Source organism: Onychostruthus taczanowskii, unplaced genomic scaffold (genome assembly GCF_017590055.1).
Source record: "Onychostruthus taczanowskii isolate IOZ18803 unplaced genomic scaffold, ASM1759005v1 scaffold21, whole genome shotgun sequence".
NCBI lineage: Eukaryota > Metazoa > Chordata > Aves > Passeriformes > Passeridae > Onychostruthus > Onychostruthus taczanowskii.
In genome coordinates, this window is record NW_024499351.1 from 11,313,900 (window position 1) to 11,337,255 (window position 23,356).

General features: G+C 56.6%; 2 protein-coding genes across 5 annotated transcripts in view; both read left to right on the forward strand.

The window, feature by feature from the left end:
* The window catches only part of TMEM63B (transmembrane protein 63B), a 48,677-nt gene extending 42,796 nt beyond the window's left edge, over nt 1-5,881 (forward strand). For 2 of the 3 annotated variants that reach the window (XM_041404262.1, XM_041404263.1), the window contains 7 exons: nt 842-907; nt 1,047-1,209; nt 1,378-1,483; nt 1,616-1,783; nt 1,924-2,039; nt 2,281-2,361; nt 3,393-5,881. In XM_041404262.1, the coding sequence (XP_041260196.1) occupies nt 842-907; nt 1,047-1,209; nt 1,378-1,483; nt 1,616-1,783; nt 1,924-2,039; nt 2,281-2,361; nt 3,393-3,557 (865 nt within the window). In that variant the 3' untranslated portion in view covers nt 3,558-5,881. Of the gene's footprint in view, nt 1-841; nt 908-1,046; nt 1,210-1,377; nt 1,484-1,615; nt 1,784-1,923; nt 2,040-2,280; nt 2,362-2,476; nt 2,644-3,392 lie in introns of all 3 variants that reach the window. The other variant, XR_005952636.1, reaches the window with a different exon arrangement.
* A 2,615-nt stretch (nt 5,882-8,496) lies between these two features.
* CAPN11 (calpain 11) lies at nt 8,497-21,590 on the forward strand. 2 transcript variants are annotated; one of them, XM_041404157.1, is made up of 22 exons: nt 8,497-8,604; nt 11,567-11,849; nt 12,426-12,495; nt 13,833-13,951; nt 14,090-14,223; nt 14,387-14,555; nt 15,092-15,175; nt 15,260-15,345; nt 15,541-15,615; nt 16,028-16,188; nt 16,268-16,437; nt 16,643-16,654; nt 16,926-17,137; nt 17,256-17,295; nt 17,563-17,628; nt 17,992-18,049; nt 18,147-18,211; nt 19,059-19,127; nt 19,258-19,336; nt 19,799-19,915; nt 19,989-20,047; nt 20,293-21,590. In XM_041404157.1, the coding sequence occupies exons 2-22, from the start codon at nt 11,604-11,606 to the stop codon at nt 20,317-20,319; spliced, it is 2,118 nt and encodes a 705-aa protein (XP_041260091.1). In that variant the 5' UTR covers nt 8,497-8,604; nt 11,567-11,603; the 3' UTR covers nt 20,320-21,590. The 2 variants fall into 2 exon arrangements, with proteins under 2 accessions (XP_041260091.1, XP_041260092.1); XM_041404158.1 differs by lacking the exon at nt 8,497-8,604 and adding an exon at nt 9,529-9,628.
* The last annotated feature ends 1,766 nt before the right edge of the window (nt 21,591-23,356 follow it).

Sequence of the window (23,356 nt, forward strand, 5' to 3'; positions counted from 1 at the left end):
CAGGTACCAAGTAGGGGAACAGTCTGAGGAAGAAAAAACTGGGGAGTGGGTGGGGGACAGGGAACTCCAACTGTACTAGTTCATTCTTTCCACATTGTGGGGTCAGGGATCTTTAAGATCCCACCTAAATTCCGTATTTGAGATACAACCCCTCAGTGGTGATGTCAGACAAATCCTGAGAATAAGACAAACTATCTTAGTGGTAGAAGAATAGTCCTTCATCCCACTGGGTGACTACATGTTTGCAACATAGATTAATAAAGCCTTGTTGCATGTAAACTTGCATCTTGGGCAGATGCTCTCAGAATGTTTGCATTTTGACCACAAAAGAAACCACGCTTCCTTCTGAGAAGTCAATCCCTCTGCAGTTGCCTGTTGAGCTCTGCACTCCACCAGTGCCAGAGGATTGGATAGTTTTATAATAAAAAATTAAAACTGAGGAAAATGGGATTTGTTTCTTCTAAGGGATTTTTAAAAATCTCTTGTTGGAGGGTACCTTGTAGGTAACCAATTTCTTCAGTAGAGTCAATCATCTGTTCCTTACATGGATGTTGTGCCCAAACAGAGGAGAGAGGAAAAATATTGATAGGATCAGAGTCAAGGGATAAAAACACACATGAATAGAAAGCTTTAAATCCCTTTTTGAGTGTTGCATTGTTTAGTTCCATTTTATTTTTTTCCCATTGTCCAGTTTACATAATTGCTGGTGACATACTGCACTGGGAACAACACAGTCTATGGTCAGAGCTGTGGATCCTTCTAGAGCAGCTTCTACATATGTGCATTTGTCTGTTGCTGCTTCTGATGGTTCATCTTTTCTCCTTGCCCTCTTTTCCCACAGCTTGGATGTATTTTTCCGCTGGTTATTCGACAAAAAATTCCTTGCTGAAGCTGCCGTACGATTTGAGTAAGTGGAGTTGAGCACAAGGGCTTTGTTTACAATGGGAGGTGGTTCTTGTTGGCATCCAGAGGCTATGGAGACTCCCAGCTGCTGCCCTGCGAGGAGGGAGCACCCCTTGCAGCCTGTTCTTGCTGCATCTCCCCAGGTGCGTGTTCCTGCCAGACAATGGGGCTTTCTTTGTCAACTACGTTATCGCCTCTGCCTTCATCGGGAATGCCATGGACCTGCTGCGCATCCCTGGTTTGCTCATGTACATGATACGCCTCTGCCTGGCCCGCTCGGCGGCCGAGCGGAGGAACGTCAAACGAGTATGTAGCGGGGCTGAGGGGTGGGTTGTGGCCTGTGCCCAGGGAGGGGAGTGCTGCAGTGGGGCCCTGATGGGGCTTGCCTGATGCTGTGCATAGAGCTGGGTGTGTTGCATTAGCCACTCGGCTCTCAGGGCCCTCCTGCTGATGGGTCTCCATTCCCTCCTGCAGCATCAGGCCTACGAGTTCCAGTTTGGGGCTGCTTACGCCTGGATGATGTGTGTCTTCACTGTAGTCATGACATACAGCATCACCTGCCCCATCATCGTCCCTTTTGGTAAGTGATACCCCTCTGCTTCCCTGTGCCAGAGATGGAGGGGAGGCAAGAAGGCTGATGTGGAAGAGACATACCTTCTCAGTATAGCAAAGAGGCTGATGCCCCACTCGTCTGGCTTTATTCTCCTCCCAGGGCTCATGTACATGCTGCTAAAGCACCTGGTGGACCGATACAACCTGTATTATGCTTACCTGCCTGCCAAGCTGGACAAGAAAATCCATTCAGGGGCTGTGAATCAGGTAGTGGCAGCCCCGATCCTCTGCCTCTTCTGGCTTCTCTTCTTCTCCACAATGCGCGCAGGTGAGCACTGGGCTGGGATGCCAGCCCTTAGCCTCCTACTGAGCCACTTCCCTGGCTGGGCTCTGATCCTGGCAGCCTCCAGCCACAGAGCATGGTCACAGTCCTTTTGACACTGACACTTTGGTTTTCCTTTGCCCCAGGGTTCCTGGCCCCCACTTCCATGTTCACTTTTGTGGTCCTCGTGATCACCATTGTGATCTGCCTGTGTCACGTCTGCTTTGGGCACTTCAAATACCTCAGCGCTCACAACTACAAGGTGAGGCAGAATGGCTGGGTGCAGGACCCTTCTCCTTGGTAGCACAGCTCAACCACAAAACAGCAGGGGCTCTTAGGGGTCCCAGCCTTCAGCTCTTCAGCCTTCAGCTCTTCAGCAGAGCCTGTCAACCCTGACTTCACAGAGGGGATTGTCCTGAGGCTGTCTCTGCTGCCTGTATATTGCTGAGGTGGGACAGCAAGTATGTTGCCCTGGCAGTCTCAATTTCTTCTTTTCTCTCCAGATTGACCACACAGAAGTGGATGCCATGGACAACAGGCAGAACGGGAGACCTGCCACCAGTCTGCCAGCTCCCAAATCAGCTGTGAGTCACTATCCCCACCTCTGTGCCCTGGCACACTCCTTGCCTGAGTTTGGAAAGGGGGAGGTAACTCCCTGTCTGAGTACCTCACTCCTCACTTCTCATTTTTCTGAATCAGTGCCTGGATCCTCCCAGTGAGAGTGGGGGGCAACTGCTGGGCACTAATCCCCTCACCTGCTCTCGGTGAAGCGTAACCCCCACACACACACCTCTTTCCCGCTGTTCCTCAGATGCTGTGCATTTACTTTCCGTCTCTCTTTCGGCTGGGACAATGAATCCAGCCGGGTCAGTCTCCCTTCTCATTCTGCATCTTTGCACGCTTGCACGCCAGCAGAAGCTGTCACCCACCAGGCTTGTTCTAGTGCCAACACAAAGGCGTCTCCATGGACATTGCCTTGAAGGCCGTGGAAGTGCTCTGGGGACTCTTCTCTCCCCTATCCAATGTTCTGAGACCCCCAGAGTTGGTTTTTGGAACTTCACCTTGGCTCAACTGGCTCACTCCAACTGCTTCCTTCCACAAGGTTTTTGTAGTGGGGATCTATGCAGGGCTGCAGAGATGGGGTAAAGCAGAGCCTCCTGCTTCCTCAGGAGAGCAGGGCTGGGGTGTGCACATGTAATCCAGGCTCCCTCCTAGGCTCCAGACAGCTAAGAGCAGCAACATTTTGCCAAAAGGAGAAAGAATCCTTATAAGAAGCAGGCAGAGCTTTAAGACACATCTACTAACGAAAAAGGAAGTGCAGTCTTCCAGTTCACATGGGCTCCAAAGAGCCTGAGAAGCCACATTCTTTCCTAGCCCAGATGCCCTGTCCCAGACTGCTGGGGTTTGAAACACATCCAGTGTTTCAGGGCCAAGCCCCACTGTTAGACCTGTCCTGGTATATTCCATGGAGTCTGGATGCTTCCTTGCCCTCCTAACATAACCCCACGCTCAGGCTCATGCATGGTGCTTAGTGTGTTGTGCTCTGCTTCCTGGAGAAGTTCCCCAGACTCACGTGTGTTTCTGCTCTCTCCCTGCCCCTTGCCTGCCCTGACAGAAGTACATCGCCCAAGTGCTGCAGGACTCCTCGCCGGAGGGCGAAGCAACAGAGTCGGAGGAGCAGGGATCGCAGGATGAGGAGCTCATCAATGCAGATGGCATGAATGACACAGATTTCCAGTCGTGTGAGGACAGCCTGATAGAGAATGAGATCCACCAGTAGGGACCTCAAAGGGCGGGAGGGGAAGGAGGTCCAGGAGCAGGGCAGGCTGTGCGCACGGAGACCTGGGAAGAGGCACCTGAGGGTGCTGGCTACTGCCCTCACGCTCCCGCCCCCAGGGCTGCTGCCTTCAGTGAGGGCAGGGGCCCTGCTGCAAGCTCTCCATCTCCCTGCCCCTCCACCCCCGCGCCAGCCCGGCTGCTCGGCAGGCATGCTCTTTACTAGCTACCTTCTTCAACGCATCCCTGGACCCCAGACTCCCAGAGACTGGGGAGGAGGGGGACCGTAACCCCCGTGGTGCTGCCCTGGATCTGCAGGGAGGAGGAACGCTGGGTGCTTTCTGGGAAGGGGCATAAGGGGAACACTTGGGGTCTTCCGAGCAGGCAACCGTATCCCCTGTCTTTCTGGTGAGAAACACTAATAATTTATTAGATTTACAGGAAGGTGATAAATGAAAAATTTCAGTCAGTTTATTGGAAACCCCACCCAGAGTGGGGTTGGCTTTTGTTGCACCTTCTCCCTATGCCTGCGTGTGCCCTTTCTCAACTGCTTCCAGCATCCAGTTGGTGTGGCATCCCAGGAGCTGGTCCAGGCTCAGGGGTGGTGACAGGCTTCCCCCTCACTACAGGATGGTGACGGTGCCCCTGACTTCGTGGTCAAGGGTGGCATCACACCAGGGAAGGGCCACTGGGTTGACATGAGCTAGATAGGCCCTCGCAGGGTGAGGGGTGCTGAGGGCTTCTCTCATGAGCAGGAGGAGGCGCAGGCAGCCTCTCCCCCAGGTCCTGTTCCCTCCTCCCCCAGGGGCACAGGCAGGGGTTTGCAGCATCATTTAAAGTGGCATTTTTCTTTGCACATTTTACTCTCCTTTCAAACAAATCAACCTGACCCCCATGTGGTACTGCAGCCCCCCTTTTGCTGCCCTGTGTCTGCACTGCAGGTCCAGGCTTGGGGGTGGGGAGGCTGTGTGGGGGTCTCCTGGGTGCTAGGGAGAGGGGAGAAAGGGTCTCAGGCTAGAGGCCCTCAACACCCTGCAAGATCAGCACTGCCTCGTTGCAATTAGGCCCCGTGGGCTTCCTTCCCTGAGCTGCTGCAGGGTCTTCCCCGAGCTGAGGTGGTGAGAGGGAGGGAGCCCTGGGAGAGCAGACCCTAGGAGCTGTCTCCAACCAAGACCACCATCTTCAGGAGCATGAAAGCCTCATGGGACTGTGCTGACTTTCTTCACCTGCCCTGACTGGTGTAGGCTCCCCTGCTACCACCCAGCCTGAGAGGGGGGGTTGTTCCTCTCCTACCTCTTGCTCTTGCCCACTCCCTGTTGATAGCTGTGTCCCAGAGGCAGGCAGGGAACAGGATGGGTGGGAGAGGTGACTGGAGCCCCTTGGCACATGGAAAGACTGACCCTGTTTGAAGACATTTTGTGAGGTTGTTTCTGGTCAGTATCAGTTGCCCTCAATTGCTTCCCCCCTCCCCTTGTGTAAAATGTAAAGGAAAATAATAAATCCCTCTGCTATTTAGCTATATTTATTTCCCTCAAACCCTGCCACCATCCTCTTTGGTGCTCATTGCAGACACTATCACCCTCCCTTTGCCTGTCATCTGTGGGTGCTGTACCCTGAGGGGCCAGGCGAAAGGGGACAGTCATTTACCTTTTCAATCACCCGTGCTGGCCCAGGAGCTCCAAGCACTTTAATCGACCAGAACAAGTGAATTGTCAGCCCTGCCCACCTCAGCTGCCAGGAATAGTGGTCACATCTTACGGCTTTTCTCCCCTGTGCCTTCCACTAGAGGAAGGGAACCAGACCCACAGAGAGCAGGTGGGGGGCTGCTCCAGGGAGGACATAGCTTCCTTTCCTGTACAAGACCTCTATAGAAATCCCAGGCCTGGAGAAAAGGGTGGATGGAACAGAGTGTATGGGTCTTCAGTGCATGGGGAGGGCAGGTCACGCCAGCTTCCAGGGCTCGGCTGGGGCTGGAGCACACATGGGTGTGAAGGGGCATGGTGAGAGTCATCCATCCCTTCCAGGCAGCAGCCAGGAATGAAATGAGCATGTGAGCTGAGAGTTCCCGGTCCACTCACAGGCTGGGGCAGGGGGGATGTTGATCCTGCTTCCCTTCTTCTCACACCCACCTACTGCCCTTGCTCCTGGTCCAGCAGGTGGGCTGGGATGCTATGGTCTCTGTAGGTACAGCCGTGCTCCGGGGCTGCCTCTGTGGCTGTCGGGGCCCTACCCACAGAGAGCTGTGTGTTCTGAGTGGCACTGTCTGTGTAGAGATGTGTATAATACCCTGTATATATTTGTGTACAAAAGAAAAAAGGAAAAAAAGGAGCTATTGTTTACAGTCTTTTCTTTGTGGAGTGGGTTGGGGGCTGGGACCTGGGAGGAGAGGACCCCAGCTGCTGCAGGGCTGCAGGAGCATGCGTGGCGCAAGAGGCGGGGTGGGGAGTAGTGTCAGCACAAGCCCTGCCCTTCTGCCAGGAACTCAGCCATGGCTCGCAGGCTCTCACAGCATGAATGGCTTTCCCTCTGACTTGCAGAAGTAGCAGGGACTTTGCTGCTAAAAACAGGTAGATGGGGAGGAGCTGTGTATACTGAGGCTGCAGTGGAAGAAGGTGGTTTGGAAATGATGTGGTAGGGGAGTTTCATTGGTAGCCTCATGCCACGTGTCAGCCCACCTGTACTGTTCCAATAGCAAGTTACACTGCCACTCATGCAATATCCGTTCCAAACCTGGACACCTGGTTTGGTGGACAGCTAAAGCCTTTGGGAACGCATGAGGGATGCTAAACCCCTGGAGCACAGAGCAGCACTTTCCCAAAACATGATGCTGCTCATATGTCAGCCATGCCCTGAGTGCTGGGACAGACAGCAAGCAGCCAGCCCCCAGGGTGCTCCCTGCTGCTCTCTGTGCAGGCAGGATCTGGCGTGCTTCCCGGGAGCCTGCTGCGTGCTGTGCGCCTTAGGATGTGTACAGTGGCCGTTGCTTGGAGGATGGCACAATGGAGAGGCGAGGCCTGGCGTGGGCTGCGAGAGACAGACAAGTGACCCCAGCTCCATCCCCGCCTCACTGTGATCACGCTTCGTGTGCCAGCAGTACCGGCAGGGGACAAAAGACCCTCCTGCCCACAGCCAAAGGACGAGGGAAGAGTCAACGCCAGAGAACAAAAAACTGAAGACAGAAAGAAGAACTGTGCTTGCTGCCAAGTCCCTGCAGCCATCACTGCAAACGAAAGCTTGAGGGAAGGAAACAAGGAAATTGCAGAGAGATTGTGCAGGTGTTTTATGGAAACAGTTTCCAAGCACAGGGGGAAGGACATGGGACAGCCTTTGTGACAGGATTATTCTCCTGTCCCAGGAGAGGCATCTGTGAAAGCAGCTTTGGAGGCCACTGAAGGGTAATAAGGCGGGAGCTGAAAAGGACAACAGTGTCACAAGGACGGGCACAAACCCAAAGCAGGAACAAGCCTTGGCCCTACAGGCCTCTTGCTCTTTGAAAGCACAGTGCTGCCTGCAGCTCTGTGCAGAGCTAAATAATGCCCCCCTTATGCAGGGAGCCCCTTATGCTTCCAGCCTGTGGCAAGCCTGCCTGGGAAGAAGATGTAGCAGCCCTTGCAACAACCCAGAGCAGGGCACCCCAAGGCCACCTCTGCACTAGGATGGGAGCAAGCAGAACAAGCTGCCTGTAACAGAGTCCCCTGTATAGGGACGGGGCAGCTCCAGTGGGTGCTGGCCAGGACCGGACTGGTGCCTTGTGCCTGCAGCAGCAGGACCACGCTACAGCTGGTTTTAAATGTTTGAGTTGCCCTTCCCTCAGGCAAGGGACATGGCTCCTGGCCCCACGTGCAACCTGCTCCCTGCTTTGGAAGGATTTACCCCCTGGGGGAAGGTGGGGTGAGGTAGAAAGTGGGAGCCCTGTGAGGCCTGGGCTCCCGCAGGTGCGATGCCAGTCTGTATGGGCACAGCCTCCCCAGCTGCAAACTGGCACCAGGGAAGGACAGGGAGCTCCAGGGCTGGTGACACCCATTAGGTTCACCCTGTTCAGCCCTGGCACCAAAAGAATGGCAATACAGAGCCTCTTTCCGGGGATGGGGCTGGCCTGAGCTGAGCTGCTCTTGCCAGGCCAGGCCATGTCAGATATGCTGGGCTAAGCCACACCAGGCCAAGCTGTGCCAATCCATGCTATGCCATCCCATGCCATGCCAGCCAAAGCCATGTTGAGCCACACAGGGCTCCACCGTACAGTGCCAAGCCCCGTGTGGCCATGCCCTCTGGTAATGGCACCACCCAGCATAGCTGCACCATGAGTCACAGAGGGCACGCAGGGGCAGCCCGATGAGGCTGTGGAAAACCCCAGGGCAGTGGGATCTGCCGGGAGAGGGCCCTGCTGGCACCAGCAGCGAGGGGCAGCTGCTGCGGGGGAGAGGCCAGCTGGGGCACACAGGGAGGCCGGGGCAGCTGCTGGTGGCATTGTTGGCCGTGGCCACCTGGACCACTGATTGAGGTGGTGCGGGCACAGTCCCCGCAGGCATGAGGGAAGGGAGAAGGGACACAACAGTCTGGGATGTGCGGTGGGACCACCGTACTCAGTCGTGGCACCAGAAAGTCAGTAAGTCCTGGGGACAAAGGTGCAGTACAGAGCTTCACCCGGCTACGCTGGGGTGCCGGCAGTGTGGAACAGTCACCCGCAAATCCATTCCTAGAGGAAAGTTGCTTCCTCTTTTCCTTCCAGCCCCAGTTTCCGTGTGAACCCAACCCATTGTTCCCTCAGAACAATGGTGGAAGGGGCACGCCCATCCCGGCTGTACCCCTCCATCCCAGGGAGCTGGGAGAGGGCGACAGCAGAGAGAACCTCACCATCAGCCGGGATCAATAATCCCCTCCCAGTGTCTCTAAGCTGTCACTGCTCCTTTAATTCTCCCTCCCACTGCCCTCCCGGCTTTGCTCGTACATCCTGCCCGCCGAAACTCCACCTTCCGCGGGGCTGTACTGAGCCGGGCTGGGCTGCGCCGGGCCGAGCCGAAGCGGGCAGGGCGGTGGCGGCAGCAGCTTCCGTGAGTCCATCCCCCCCATCCTCACCCTTGTCCGACCCCCAGCTTGGGGCTAAGCACCGGGGGGGAGCCCGCCGCCGGGCGGGCAGAGCTTCGGGTCCCTCCGTCTCCCCCTCCCCGGCTCCTTCCTCTGTTTTCTAAGCTTATCTAGGCATGCCTACCCCTCCCATCTCCTTTCTCTCTGCGAGGATTTTTGTATTAGGTAACGCATCCGCAGAGACCCAGAAGCTTCCCAGTCGGGGCGGCGAGTAAACTGAATACCGCAGCCTCCCGGGATGCGCTGCCGACCCCAAAGCCAAGCCCGCATGCCGTGAAAGGAATGCGGTAACATAAAGGGTGGCCTGTGGGATCTTTGTCATCTGGAGGGCTGGAAGGGGCCTGAGAGCTGCTTGAGCACTGTGGGATGCCATGGGCAGCTGTGACGCCTTGCCCCGAGCTGAGTATGCGGCACGATACCGTGTGTCAGGGCTGGTTTTGAGGAAGGGAACTCCCCGCTTCCGTTGATTTGCAAGAGCAGCTGGCAGCCAGAGGTCTGCAAAGATTTTTTTGGCTGGACTTCAACAATGATGCTGTCCAAGGGCTTTGCAGTATGCGCTAAAGTGCACAAGGTGTCAGGGACCCTGCAGGAACCACTGTGTCTTTTTGCTTCCATCTGGGACGGATCAGAGGTGCCTCGAGTGCTGGAAAGCATCATATTGTAGTTGGATGTAATCTGTGGTGGAAAACTACCCTGGGGGCTTGGCTTGTCTCATCACACCCCTTCCTCCTCCGTGGAGGATCTGCAGTGTCCGTCAGCATAAGCCTGGGGAGGTGTCAGTGGCTGACCCCATTGCTTTAAAGACCCATGTGCTTCCTCTCTCATTCTGGGGTCTGAAATGCTTTCCTTTGTTTGCTCTGCGCTTGCGTGACCTCCGTCTGCCACTGAGCACAGCCTTCCCAAGTATTTTGAGCCACAGAGCTAAGAATAACTCATACGGTGCCCGTGTCTGCACAGAGCTCCCCATGTCCGCAGCCATGTCCCGTACTGGTAGGTAGGGTGGGAAAGGGTGCAGGGAACCTGCCAGTGGCTGTGGGTAGGGGAAGTTCCCTGGCCACTGGCAGGTTGTGGTGTAAGTGCCGGGGAGGTGGTGAGGTGGGGTCTGGAGGCAGTGTGGGCAGCTGTACTTGGAATCTCTCCTCTCTCAGGGCCCCTGTGTTCTGGGAAGTGTCTGGGACTGGAGAAGCCATCCTGCCAGCCCTGCAGGCACCAAGTGCCTTGCCACTGGGAGAGACTGCCAGGGCGCGGCGGTGGGGCAGGAGCTGTAGGAGGAGCTCCATAGATTAAGGACTATCGTAGAGGAGAGAAGGGCTGGTGCTTCCCCCGAGAAGGGTAGTGGGTTTAGAGCATCCCAGAGCAGGCAGAGTGATGGGGAAGAGTAAATTTTTCCTTCTGAAAAGCTTCTGGCTAGGACAGCCACATGTGTTAGCAGCCAAGTTTATGCCTTACGCATGTGCCAGGGGCTTGCACCCTATTCACTGTTGCCTGGCTTCCCTTTAGCTATCACAGCACTTCAGGACAAGGAAAGCCGCCTCTTTGGAGCCAGGCTGCACCCTGCTCCCCTGGGATAGGGTACTGGGGAGGCAGTGGGCCAGCACTGGCATTCGAGTTTGCTGCTCTGAGTGGGTTGCTGGCTCCTGGCTTATTTACCCAAGGACTACACCACTTTCTCACATGGAGAAACCTCTGAAGTATTGGGCACCAGCCGAGCCAAGCAGGAGCTGAGATTGCTGGGGAGTGGGGCAGGATGAGACGCAGATGCCAGTGGGCTGGGGGCCATGGCACCTGCCCCATGGCCCTGCTGCCGGTGACACTGCTTGCACGGAGGCTTGGACCAGACGGTGCCAGAGCCCCTTCCAGCCTGGGGGGTGCAGTGGATTGAGTGCTGGCTGCTGCCATGGTGCCTGGACAGGGCTGAGGGCAGCTGGACGCCGGGAGCCGAGCTGGGACTTGCCCACCGCAGCGGGCGCGGTGGGGCAGGGCTGCGGGACCAGACGTGCCTGGCAGCCGTGTCCAGCTGGTTCGAAGCTCCTGGCCGTGAGCTGCTGGTCAGAGCCCCGGGAGGACGGCCAGAGCAGGGAGAGGTGCGGGATGGGGCTCTGCGGTGTCTGTCCTGCCCCGCTCTCCTGGTGCCAGGGTGCCCCGCTGAACTCCACAATCCTTTCCTGGTATCTCCCAGCAGGCTGCTCCACTGGCGGTCGACGAGTCTTGAGTCATCCTCCCTGTGTGTGTGTGCCGTCCCGCCTCTTCCTTCTCTATCCTGCTCTGGCCCCATAGCTAGAACTATCTGCGCTCCGCTGGGCTCCTCCCTACCCGGCCCTATTGACTCAGTGCTCAGGCAGCCGAGCCGGCTTTCGGAGAAGAGGGAAAAGGAGAGGGAGAGGCCCCTGGGGGTGGGAGAAGTGCGGCCAGCCGCTGACGCCTCCCGGCTGAGGCGGCTGAGGAGGAGCCGGGACGAGGGAAGAACCCGGAAAGCTGCGCCGGGAGGAGAGGCTGACGAGGTTGGAAAGCGTCTGAAATTCCTCCGGGCTCAGCTTTTTGGCACAGCAGGGACAGGACAGGACCCATGACCTAGGTGCTGGGGGGCTGCCTCCTCCCAGCCTGCCCTCAATGCTGCTTTGCCCCCTTGGTGTCCCCTAAAGACAGCAGGGCTGCAAAGGCCAGGCTGGAGGACAGGGCTCAGAACGGGGCTGCTGCTGGGGATGGGGTGTGGGAGGTTCTCCCGGTGTGTGTGCCCACCCTGGGGTGCTCTGGTGTCACTGGGCTCCCTGTGCCAGGCCGTTGCTGCTGGAGAAGGTCCCTGCTGTGGGAGTGGTGGGGAATTGGAGATTCAGCCTCCAAGCCTGGCTCTGTGTGATGGCTGATATCCCCAGGGGAGAGCAAGGTAGCGGGCCCTGCCTCAGCGTGGCCGTGCCTGCTCTGTTGCAGGGAGTGGAGCGCAAGGTAGCGGTGCTGGTGCCGAGCTATGATGCCCTTTGGCGGGATGGCTGCTCGCGTGCAGAGAGACCGCCTGAGAGCCGAGGGGCTTGGCCAGCACAACAACGCCATCAAGTACCTCAACCAGGACTATGAGGCCCTCAAGCAGCAGTGCATTGAGAGTGGCACCCTCTTCAGGGATCCCCAGTTCCCAGCTGGCCCGACTGCCCTTGGATTCAAGGAGCTGGGGCCACACTCCAGCAAGACACGGGGAGTGGAGTGGAAGCGTCCGTCGGTAAGTGCTGGCCTTGCTTCTTCTCAGGCTGGCCTGGCCTCCCTGCCCTGCACATCTGCGCTGATGTGGTGTGCTGAGCTGCAGACTGGCCCTTGCTGGCACTCCTCAGTGCTCCAAGTCCCTGGAGTGCTGCAAGCCACTTTCCCAAGGGCCCAGGGCCGTTCCCCATGAGTGTGCTCAGAAGAGCATTGTGTCTAGCAGGCACTGCTTCCTCCGGGCAGCAGACTGTGGGCTTCAAAGCAGGTGGGTTGTGTTCTTGCTCCTAGGTGTCATGGCATGGGTGTGTCACCCTCAGTAGCTGGGGCTTTTGAGAGTGCATATCCCCTGGTGCCATGGGGGCAAGGGGAATGCCATCCAGCCTTGTCCTCCCACGGATACAGCAGATCTTGCCTTGCCTTACCGTGATGGCCTTGGGGTTGCAGTCCAGCAGCCTTCCCTAGCAGAGGGCGGGTGGGGTACGTCTCACAGGGACCATATACCATTTCTCTCGAGCCAGAGCTGCAGTGGGTGCCAGCCCTGCTAAAGCCCAGGCCCTGCCAAGATGCAGCACCAGGATCTGATTCTGTCCTTCTGCAGGAATTAGTGGATGACCCTCAGTTCATCGTTGGCGGTGCCACCCGGACGGACATCTGCCAGGGGGCTCTGGGTGAGTGTTGAAGCTTTGTCCCTGGACCTTGGTCCAGGCATTAGTGACTGGGGAGGGTTGGGTGGCCCTTTCCACTCAGTGAGGTGGAAACTGCAAGTCAGGGGGCATCCTGTGCCTCCTGGTAGCTCTAGGTTAAAGCTCCACAAAAATGAGTGGATGTGTGCACAGCTTGGCCATGCTGAGATCAGTGGAGATTCTGGGTGCATCCATGCCTCACACGTGCTGACAACAATGCCAGGAGCTGCTCCAAAGAGCTCCCTGCTTTGGTAAATGGTGAGGGATGGCAGCTGCCTGACAGCAACAAACTGAGGTGGTGATGGTGACAAAATGCTTGTGAACAAATGCGGTGTGGCAGAAGGGTATCGAGAGGTGTACAAGTGATGATTTGTCTTTTCTCCAGAGGTGTCTCCCAAGGTGAGGGCACTGAGTCAAGAAGGGAAGTATTAATGGGCTGGGTAGGCTAGCAGAGTTGAACCACAACTGGAATTTTGTGGTCATCAGAAACAGATCTTGGTACCACAGACAGTGTTGTCCTGATTGGGAGCAAGTAGGGCACTTGACTGGGAGTACTGTATACCTTAGCAAATTCAGCATGCTGTTTTCAGGGCTGACTACATTTAATATATCCAGTAATTAGGACAAACTTGAGGTGGCAACTGGAGTGCATAACAGCCCAAAGCACTGTGGTAGAGTTCACTTGGTCATTAAAAACTCGGAAATGGCATTTTGTCAAACCACAGCCCAGTTACAGATTATCCAGGCTCAAGGCTAAGGTGTGAAAGGCTTCAAAGGCAAAAGAGATTCAAGTCAAAGAATTTAAAGCACAGTTCTGGCCTGGAGCAGCACTTGTGGTTAAGATCACCCAGAAGGAAAAATGTGGTGGCATTGCTTGCAATTTGAGAAGCTGGGGCAGCAGCATGAAACCACTCACTTGCTAAAGTAACTTTTTACATGCAAAGTGTAATTCCGCTGCAGAACTTGCTGTCTGTGATATGGAGGGCAGTCATATGAATGAGTTCCAGGAGGGTCCAGATAAATGGCGGCAGGAGGGGGCTGTTGGTGCTGACTGTGTGTGGTGGTCTGGACACAGGCTCCAGGTGAGGGAGGAACGTTCCCTGTTGCCTTGAGCTATTACTTTTCTCTGTGGGCAGGCTGAGCAAGCCTGGATTCCTGAGTTCTCCTTGCTGGACCTTCTCTGATTTTTCCATGGACTTTATGAGTTGGGTAGCCCCAAACATTTGCAAGGGATGTACACCATGGGCTCCTAAACATCCATCATCTACCCTCCCAGCTAGGGAGGTGATGGGTACTCACACCAGCTTCCTCTCCTTCCCCAGGTGACTGCTGGCTGCTGGCTGCCATTGGCTCCCTCACGCTCAACGAGGAGCTCCTGCACCGTGTGGTGCCCCATGGACAGAGCTTCCAGGAGGACTACGCTGGCATCTTTCACTTCCAGGTGGGCTGGGAGCTTTTGGCCCTCCACAGCTGGTGGGCTGTGGCAGAAACAAGGGTGGTGGGTTGAGGCCATCCCTTTGGGGTAGGGATGATGCCATGTGATGCTCTGAGCTCACCCCACTCCCTCATCACCTCCCAGATCTGGCAGTTCGGTGAGTGGGTGGACGTGGTGGTGGACGACCAGCTGCCCACCAAGGATGGGGAACTTCTCTTTGTCCACTCGGCGGAGTGCACCGAGTTCTGGAGTGCTCTGCTGGAGAAGGCCTATGCCAAGTGGGTATCCCCGTGGCGGGCATGTGGGTGGGCATGTACGGGGTAGGGCACCTCCCTGTGTGGGGTGGAAGAAAGGGAGTCTCCTCTGCCGCTGGCCCTGCTTGTGCTGGGTGTCAGGGCAGCTGTGGCGCGCTACCTCCTTGTCCCCTCACGCGCCCCTCAGGCTGAACGGCTGCTACGAGTCGCTCTCGGGGGGCAGCACCACCGAGGGCTTCGAGGACTTCACGGGCGGCGTGGCAGAGATGTACGACCTGAAGCGGCCGCCACGCAACATGGCCCACATCATCCGCAAGGCGCTGGAGAGGGGCTCCCTGCTGGGCTGCTCCATCGACGTAAGTGATGTGCCGGGATGAGCCGACGTAAGTGATGTGCCAGGATGAGCCGGGGCTCTGCCGCAGCACTGGCCAAAGCGAGGCCTCAGAGCCAAGGCTGTATCAGCAGTCCCCTCACTGGCACAGCGGGCACGTCTCTGCCCTCTTACCACAGCACCCTTTCCAGAGCCAGTGGCAGCCCTGCAGCACAACACGTGGCTCCTTTGGATGGAGCGGGATTGTTCATCTCGAGTGCAGGACAAGGGATTGCCTATAACTATGGCCATATTTTGCATCAGCAAATTACCTGGAGCAGGGTTTTTAAATTCTGAAGTTTGGGTGGTTCCTTGATGGATTTTTGGGATCCTCTGCTAAGGAAACTGTCTTTAAATTGTCCACAACCAGCAGTCTTTGAGCACAGGGAGCTGCTGCCTGCTACTTCTCTTGGCTGGAGCAGTGCAAAGCAAGGAGAATTCTCCACACAGTGGAGGGAAGGGGTAGGGATAAGACTACATGAATTCAGTCCTATTGACTTGAGCATTACACATTCTCCTCAGATCACAAGCGCCTTTGATATGGAAGCAGTGACCTTCAAGAAGCTGGTGAAGGGCCACGCCTATTCTGTCACAGCCTTCAGAGATGTGAGTCACCTAGATTAGACTTTAATAGCAATAGCAGCCTGGCCAGTGGCATGGGCTCCACCTCCTGTGTCTGGTGTCTGGCAGGTGAACTACCGGGGTCAGCAGGAACAACTCATCCGCATCAGGAACCCCTGGGGTCAGGTGGAGTGGACTGGAGCCTGGAGTGATGGGTAAGCAGGACAGAAGGGATGGCAGTCTCACTCTGTCAGCCCAGCAAGCACTGCACACACAGCAGTCAAGCACAGGGCAGTGCTGAGGGGAAGCTCACAGTGTGCAGAGCCCTTCACATCAGAAAGAGAGTTGAGGGCCAGCTCTAAATTGCTCTCAGGAGTCCTTATCTAATTGTGTCTCTCCTGCTATTCCAGTTCCTCTGAGTGGAACAACATTGACCCCGATGAGAGGGAAGAGCTGCAGCTGAAGATGGAGGATGGAGAGTTCTGGTGAGTGCTGGGGCAAAGTGCTGCTCTGTTTCAGCAGCCGTCTGGGAAGGAGCAGAGGAGCCGGTGAGAGATCCTGCAGTCATGCTTCACCTGAAGCACATGACCTGCCTTTATGAGCTGGCTTCCCAGCACTGGAGAGCTTGCCAGCATTTTCTCGTCTGATCTAGTTAATAATTTTCCTCCCTTGAAAGAAATTTCAGGCCAACTAAATGCAAAATAAACATCTAGGAAGAGTAAACATCCCTTCGTACCCAAACCCCGCACAAGACTTTAAATAAGTTATAACTGTTTAGGGTAAAAGATTTTACTGTCATTTAATTCTCCTAAAATGTTAGCTGGGTCCAGAGCTACTTGTGCTCTCCTCCCTCCTCACAGCAGTGCCCTGGCCTCAGCCCCTGCTTGCCTCCCACAGGATGTCTTTCCGGGACTTCATGAGGGAGTTCTCCAGGCTTGAGATCTGCAACCTGACCCCCGATGCCCTCACCAAGGACGAGCTCAGCAGATGGCACACACAGGTGTTCGAGGGCACGTGGCGCCGGGGGAGCACCGCCGGGGGCTGCAGGAATCACCCAGGTACCTCTGCCCTCCACATCTCTGCTCTTGGCAGCGTGACGAAACCAGGTGTCTTATCCATACATCCCCTTCCTCCCAGCCACATTCTGGATCAACCCCCAGTTTAAGATCAAGTTGCTGGAAGAAGATGATGACCCTGGGGATGATGAGGTGGCCTGCAGCTTCCTGGTGGCTCTGATGCAGAAGCACCGGCGGCGGGAGCGGCGGGTGGGAGGTGACATGCACACCATCGGCTTTGCTGTCTACGAGGTAACCCCTGCCTGTCCCAACGCTTCTTCCTCGGTCAGGCTCAGCCCTGCCAGTCCCACCTCAACCACAGCTCTCAAGAAAATCTTTTCCACCAGCTTTGGCCAGCTGTGGGCTAAACTCCCCCATCCTGTGCTCCCTGCAGCTGTAAGGGATGGGGCAGGTACTTGGATTCTGATTTTTTCCCTCTTTTCCCTCCTATCTGCAGGTTCCTGAGGAGGTACGTCCTGAGCTGTCAGAGCCTACCCCATCTTGGAGGAAAACACAAGACTGGGCAAAAATGGGTTGATGCATCCAATGGCATGGGATCTCCCACAGCACTGGCTGTGGTTACTGTGCTAGTGGGAGCTGGGCATCTCCATGTGGGAAGGAGGGATGGCTCCTACTGGATGGGCAGGGCAGGGCTGTCCTACCTGATGGAGCTGGCGCTGGTCCCGCCACTCCCTGTGGATGCTTCCCATTGTGGTCCACAAGCATATTCCTTCCCCCAGGCCCAGGGCATGCAGAATGTGCACTTGAAGAAGGACTTCTTCCTGCGAAACCAGTCCCGGGCACGGTCTGAGACCTTCATCAACCTGCGGGAGGTGAGCAACCAGATCCGGCTGCCCCCCGGCGAGTACATCGTTGTGCCCTCCACCTTCGAGCCGCACAAGGAGGCCGACTTCGTCCTGCGCGTCTTCACCGAGAAGCAGTCGGACACAGCGTGAGTCCTGGCCTGGGAGGGACAGCCCGTGTCTGTGAGCAGTCGGATGCTCCCCACTGCAGGCAGCCTGCTGGCTGGGGATCCCGCTCAGTACTGTGTTTTCCCCTTTCTATCCCAGGGAGCTGGATGAGGAGATCTCAGCAGATCTGGCAGACGAGGTAGGAGCTGCCACTTTGGATCGGCTAGTGCTGAGGCTTCGGCCCTTGGGAGGGGGAGCTCCAGGCACGGGGTGGCTGTCTGAGTCTGGGATGTCAGTGTGGCTGGAGAGGGGCTGGCAAAGTTGGGATGATGGGGGTGTGGGAATTAACAAAGATGATAAGAACAAAGAAGAGCTTCCTTTCCAGTTGGTGTTTATTGAGCCTGGAAGGCGGGGCAGAGCCTGGGTTTGACCACTAACCTCTTCTTTCTGGTTTGCATCACCCCAGGAGGAAATAACTGAGGATGACATAGAGGACAGCTTCAAGAACATGTTCCAGCAGCTGGCAGGGGAGGTGGGTATGGCTGCACCAAGCTCTGGAAAGCCTTCTGGGGAGGAGAGGGGACAGGACTGAACCCCTGGCCCTGGGAGTTCCAGCCCACCCCACCCCATGCTCGCTCAGTCCCATCCTGCAGACAAGTCCATCTTTGCTGTGGCTCAGCCCAGCTGCCCACAGGGATGGTGTCATGACAGAGGCAGATTTGGGGAAGAGCATCCAGCTGTGACCAAAGCTCTTCTGAGTGTACAAGAACTGTAATGGTATCCTCGTGTTTTGTGACTGTCACTAAGGCAGAGATATTTAGGCAGGAGGGGGACAATGGGCAGAAGTGGGGTGGAGAGCAGGCAAGGGGTGATCCTAACTCTGCTTCTGCTCCAGGACATGGAAATCAGCGTCTTTGAGCTTCGGACAATTCTGAACAGAGTCATCTCTAGACGTAAGCACTACTCTTCCTACCCCCTGCTCCCTGCAGCCCAGGTTGCTCAGCAGGTTGGGTTTGGATGCATGTGCTCAGCCTCCTCCTTTCTCCTCAGACAAAGATCTGAAAACAGATGGGTTCAGCCTGGACTCCTGCCGCAACATGGTCAACCTGATGGATGTATCCTCTTGGTGCTGTGGGCCAGGGCCGGTTTTAATGGTGCTCAGCCTGCAAGAAACATGACTTGTCTCCTGGAGCTGGGGCTTGGCTCTGTGGCAGTGCTGAAGTTGTTTAACTGGGGGAAGAAAGGAAGGGCTCCTTATGGCTTCAGGGCCACCTGCCCTACACTCTTCAACTTCAGCAGCAGGTTTTTTGGCAAGGGACATCACTTCCCCTGCTTGCTTGGGCCTGGCTCTGCCACCAAAAGCCCAGCATGGTCCCACCCCATGCCTTCTACTTTCACCTCCAGGAGGAAGTTCATGTGTTTCACTTCCCACAGGCTCCCTAGCCTGATGTGCTGTTGTGCCACCCAGCCTTTGAGGCACTCCTCAAAGGAAACAAGGACTGTTGGATTTCTTTCCTCCAAACCATCCTGTGCAGCTGTTGTGGATGAGTCAAGTGACAGGAGCCATGGCCAGTGTCCTGCTTGTACAAGGACATGCATTTGGGGGGGTCAGGCAAGGAGCACCTCTGACCCCTTCTCCAGCCTGGCCCTACAACATTCTTTTTTGCTGCAGGCCAGCCCAGCTTTGGTCCAAGGACAGCACAGCAATGTGCCTCCTACAGCAGCAGCACAGCTGCTCCCAGGGAATGGCACGGCTGCTAGTTCAAGTGTTACCCTTTCCTTGCCAGGTTGCAAGCTTTTTGCTGATGCTGCATAGGATAGAGGGGAAGATTGGGGGAAAAATTTGGCACGCCAAGTGTGTCCAGGCTTTTCACACCTCCTGTGGCTGGGATCTGGTAGCTTTGCCTTTGTACCCTCCCCCTTTCCTGGCTGCTTTGACCTCCTTGACCCTCTGTTCCCCAGAAAGACGGCAGTGCCCGCCTTGGGCTGGTGGAGTTCCAGATCCTGTGGAACAAGATCCGGAGCTGGCTGGTGAGGAGGAAAGGGGGCATGGTGCACTGCATAGGTGTAGCACCCTTCCTGAGGCAGCAAGGAGGGGGGACAGCCAGCCTGGAGGCCAGAGGAGAGCCTTCCCTTCATGTCCTCTCTGATGTTTTTGCAGACAATCTTTCGCCAGTATGACCTGGATAAGTCAGGCACCATGAGCTCCTATGAGATGCGCATGGCGCTAGAGTCAGCCGGTAGGTCTGGAGAAGGATGGGACTGGGCTGGAGGCTGGGGAGGGAGCTCCTGCTGTCACAGTCCTGTCCTAAATAGCAGGAGAAGAGTGTAACCAGCCTATATTGCATGCTTGAAGCCAACCTGTGGTAGTGAGATGTGGCCCCTGTATGCACCAGGCTTTCTGCATCACAGCTGTGCTGAATGTTGGAGCCTCAGAGTTAGAGATGCACACAAGATGGTCCCAGCCTCTGTCCTCCTCTGGCCTGCAGAATTCCATCCTGGCAAAGCAGAGGCCTGGGATGGATCACTGAGCTAACTAGTCATATGTGGCTGCAGGGAGAGCATCCCCTCTTCCTACTGAGGCTGGACACAGTGCCTTTCCTTGGGTGGGTTGGTGGACCCTTTGTGTGGGCGCATGGACTTTCACAACTACACCCTGCTCTCCTGCCTCCCTGGGGGGCTGACTGCTCTCTGCCTTGCAGGTTTCAAGCTGAACAACAAGCTGCATCAGGTGGTGGTGGCGCGCTATGCAGACAGTGACATGGGCGTGGACTTTGACAACTTTGTCTGCTGCCTCCTGAAGCTGGAGACCATGTTCAGTGAGTGATGGCCCTGGGGCAGGGAAGGCAGGAACAGAGAGATGTGTTGCTCACTTTGCTTGCGTCCCTGCAGGGTTCTTCCGTAGCATGGACCCTGAAGGCACTGGCACTGCTGTCATGAACCTTTCTGAGGTGAGAGTTCAGCCCAGTGAAAGCTGGGGTGGGAACAAGGGGACATGGCATTAGGGTGAATGGGGCACCTAGGGTGGGTGGTGGAAAGCCCTCCAGCCCCCTGGGTAGGGAAAGAACCCATAAAAGATCAAGGTGAGTAAACAGGACTGCTACAGGCTCTGTGTTTCACTGAGGGCTGTTAAAATTTACTTATGAGGACATGCCAAAAATGCACCCTGCTCATCCTTCTTCCCTCTCCTTTCCAGTGGCTGCTGCTGACGATGTGTGGCTAGGAGTTACAACAGATCTGCTGCAGCTGGGACACCCCAATAGGCCAGGCCCACTCCAAGTGCCTCCCTTGGATCTATGGATACAGGATACTCTTCCCCCCTTGCTCCATCCCACGCTGAGCCACCAGCCCTGCCTCCCAGCAAGCCTCACACCATCTTCTCCAGTGGACCAGGGGTCAAGGCAGGCAGGGGATTCCCTTCTCCTCTTCTGGGCTGGGCTTCTTTCCCTTGCTCCCTCTCACCCCAGAACAGGAGGAGGGCGAGCAGCATGGGGTACCTGTGAGTCCCTGCATGGTGGCAGGCCGGGGGCCAGCTGCAGAGCAGGGAGGGGCAGCTGCTGGGGCATGAGGGGGAGGACACTCGTATTGCTTGCTCTAGTGCTGGCCCATCCCCTCCAGCACACATTGCCTGTCTCTGCACCCACACCTGGGAGCATCAGCACATATTGCCTTGCTCAGGCAACAGGTTCCTGAGGGAGCCAGAGTGGCCTTCTGGGAGGAGGAATGGCCACACTCGATATCATGAAGCCCTTGCACCGTACTCATCACCACTAGGCGCGACCAAAGCGTGGAGCCTGCTGGCTCTTTTCTGCGTGGCCTTCAACACAACCCTTCCACACCCATGCCCCTGCCTAAGCCCAGCACTGGGTCAAGCTCTTCAACTCAAGCACTGAATGTTTTGGGCCTCCTCCATCATGTGAACACATGCAACCCTGTATTGCAGCACTGAAGCTCCTCTTGTCCACGCAGACACAGCTATGTCATCACTGTCACAGCAGCCTGGTCTCCCCTCCCATCCCTGGGAGCTCCTGGGACATCTGCTGCCCTTGGTCATGGGCCACACCAGGGCTAGGGGGTACAGCACCCAAGAGCAATGCCTTCCTCCAGAGAGCAGGGGGTGGTGGTTTGTGGGGGTCTTTGGCACAAAGTTGGGATTTTTCTCCCAATCCCTCGTTGTCCCATACTGTAACACTCTCCTTGAATCTTGGGCTCCTTTGCCCAGAGCGGATGAACTCCAGTGCCAACATATTTGCACTTCTCTGTGCTACTCCATTCCCCTCACCTTCTTCTGGGGTAATGGGGTGGCTCCAGCCTGGCAGTGGGCGAGGGCCCGTCCCCTGCCCTGTAGAGGCAGGCAGGCAGTTTGCTCCCCCAGACCCCTGTTGTCGCTGGAGGATGCACCTGCAGCAATAACCACTGCTGCCTGCCCGGCAGCTCTGCTTCCTCACCCTGCTCACTGTGCTCTCCAGGAATAAACAGATCTGTTAGACCTGTGCTCTGGGAGGTGTCTTGGGGTCTGTGTCCTCCCTCTGCTCACCGTGGGCTGGTGCAGAGCCTAGGTCACGCTGCTTGCCCAGCCTGGGGCACAGGTGGAGCAGCACCATCAGGGCAGGTCTTGCTGTGGGGCTGGAGACATCCACATTCCCTAGGACTTTATGAAACTTGCCTCTTCCTTTGCACGGATGTCTCAACACTTACACATGGGTCAGCACCACATAAGAGAGAGGGAAGGGAGCACTGCTCTTCAGGAAGGGTGTCTTGTGGAGGCTGGGGAGGGGAAAGAGGATAGGATGGAGTTAACTATGGAGCTGGTGGAAGTGGAGAGCAGCCTGGAACTCTGGACCCTGGAAAGGGACCAAAAGAGGTTTATTTCTTCCCTGGGTACAGGCTATGGGAAGTGAATGTTTTCCCCTGCTTCCTTCGAGGCCATGCCAGTTATAGCTGGAAGCAGAAGCCTTCCACAAAAATGAGAGTGGAGTGCTGGATGGTGGGGCTTTTCACAGCCTGGCTCAGAGCAGGGCTTGCTGTCAGTGCATCCTGCTCCTTGCTCACACTCCAGAAGGACAGTGCAGCCTGGATAGCCCAGGGGTGCTCAGCATTTGTAAGAGGAGTGACCTTGTGTACTTTATCCATCCCAGCATCTCAATATCCCTTATACAGGTGCCCTTTGGACCAACCCAGCTCTCTGGGACCAGCGTCCCTGCAGTGGGGCAGCACCCAGTTCTGGGGCAAGCCAGCCTGGCTCAGAGCACAGCCAGGAGCTGAGGTGTGCCAGCAGAAGGAAACAGCCCCCAGCTGCCTCACAAGGCTGCCCTCTCCTGCAGAGGCTCCCCAGGGCTGGATGGAAGTGGCCTATTTTTGCTTGTCACTTGAATACCTGTGAGCTGAGCTGCTGCCCTGTGGGGTGGGAGTATCCTAGGGCTTGCCAGCCCAGGCTTCCTGCTCCTCCATGCAATCCCAAATCCCCTGCAAAACAAGGCTCAGGTGGGACAGAACAGGGGTGCAGGCAGGCAGAGCTGTCCTAGCTGCAGAGCCTCATCATGCACACACAGGCGCAATTATAGGGCACGGTGACACCCTGGCTTTGGGATGACAGGTGCTCCTGGCGTAGCCTTACCAGAAGCCCCCTCCCTCCCTCCCCCCCTCCCTCTGGGTGCCAGCTGGCAGATCCTTCCCCTCGCCGGCCCTGGCAGCTGGCAGCCCAGTATCAGCAGGGGGTCAGCAGGCGGGGGCTTCCCCAGCTGCCAGCTAATGCCACTAAAAGTAGCCTGGCTCATCCCCCTCATTGCAAAGGGGACAAGGAAGGTGCCCAGCAGAGGCCTTAAATCCTGAGGTGAGGGGAGTAGCAAGGAGGCCAGGTGTGACCAAACCTGCTTTTGGCTTTGGGTTTGTCCTGGGACAGGCACTAGCCAGCAATAGCCAGCCCAGCCCACATCTGCCTTTCCCACACCGCTCCATAGGTCTGTGCTGGGCGGGCCAGCAGTCACCATGGATGCACAGCACCACTGCTCCTGCTCCCCAGCATCCCAGAATTTCCTGCACCTCATATGGCCCTGCCTCCCGCAGCCCAGAGCTGCCTGCCTTTCCTGGGGGTTCCCCCTTTCCCACCAGCTGCTCATGTCCATCCCCCAGGCACGGGAGGGGGCCAGAACCACAGCCCATCTCCACCTGGCCCCACCAGCTGCCCCAGCAGCTGGGCTCTGGCATCTCCCCCTTGGCTATGCTTCACTATGCCCCGGGCCCACGACTGCAGGAATGTC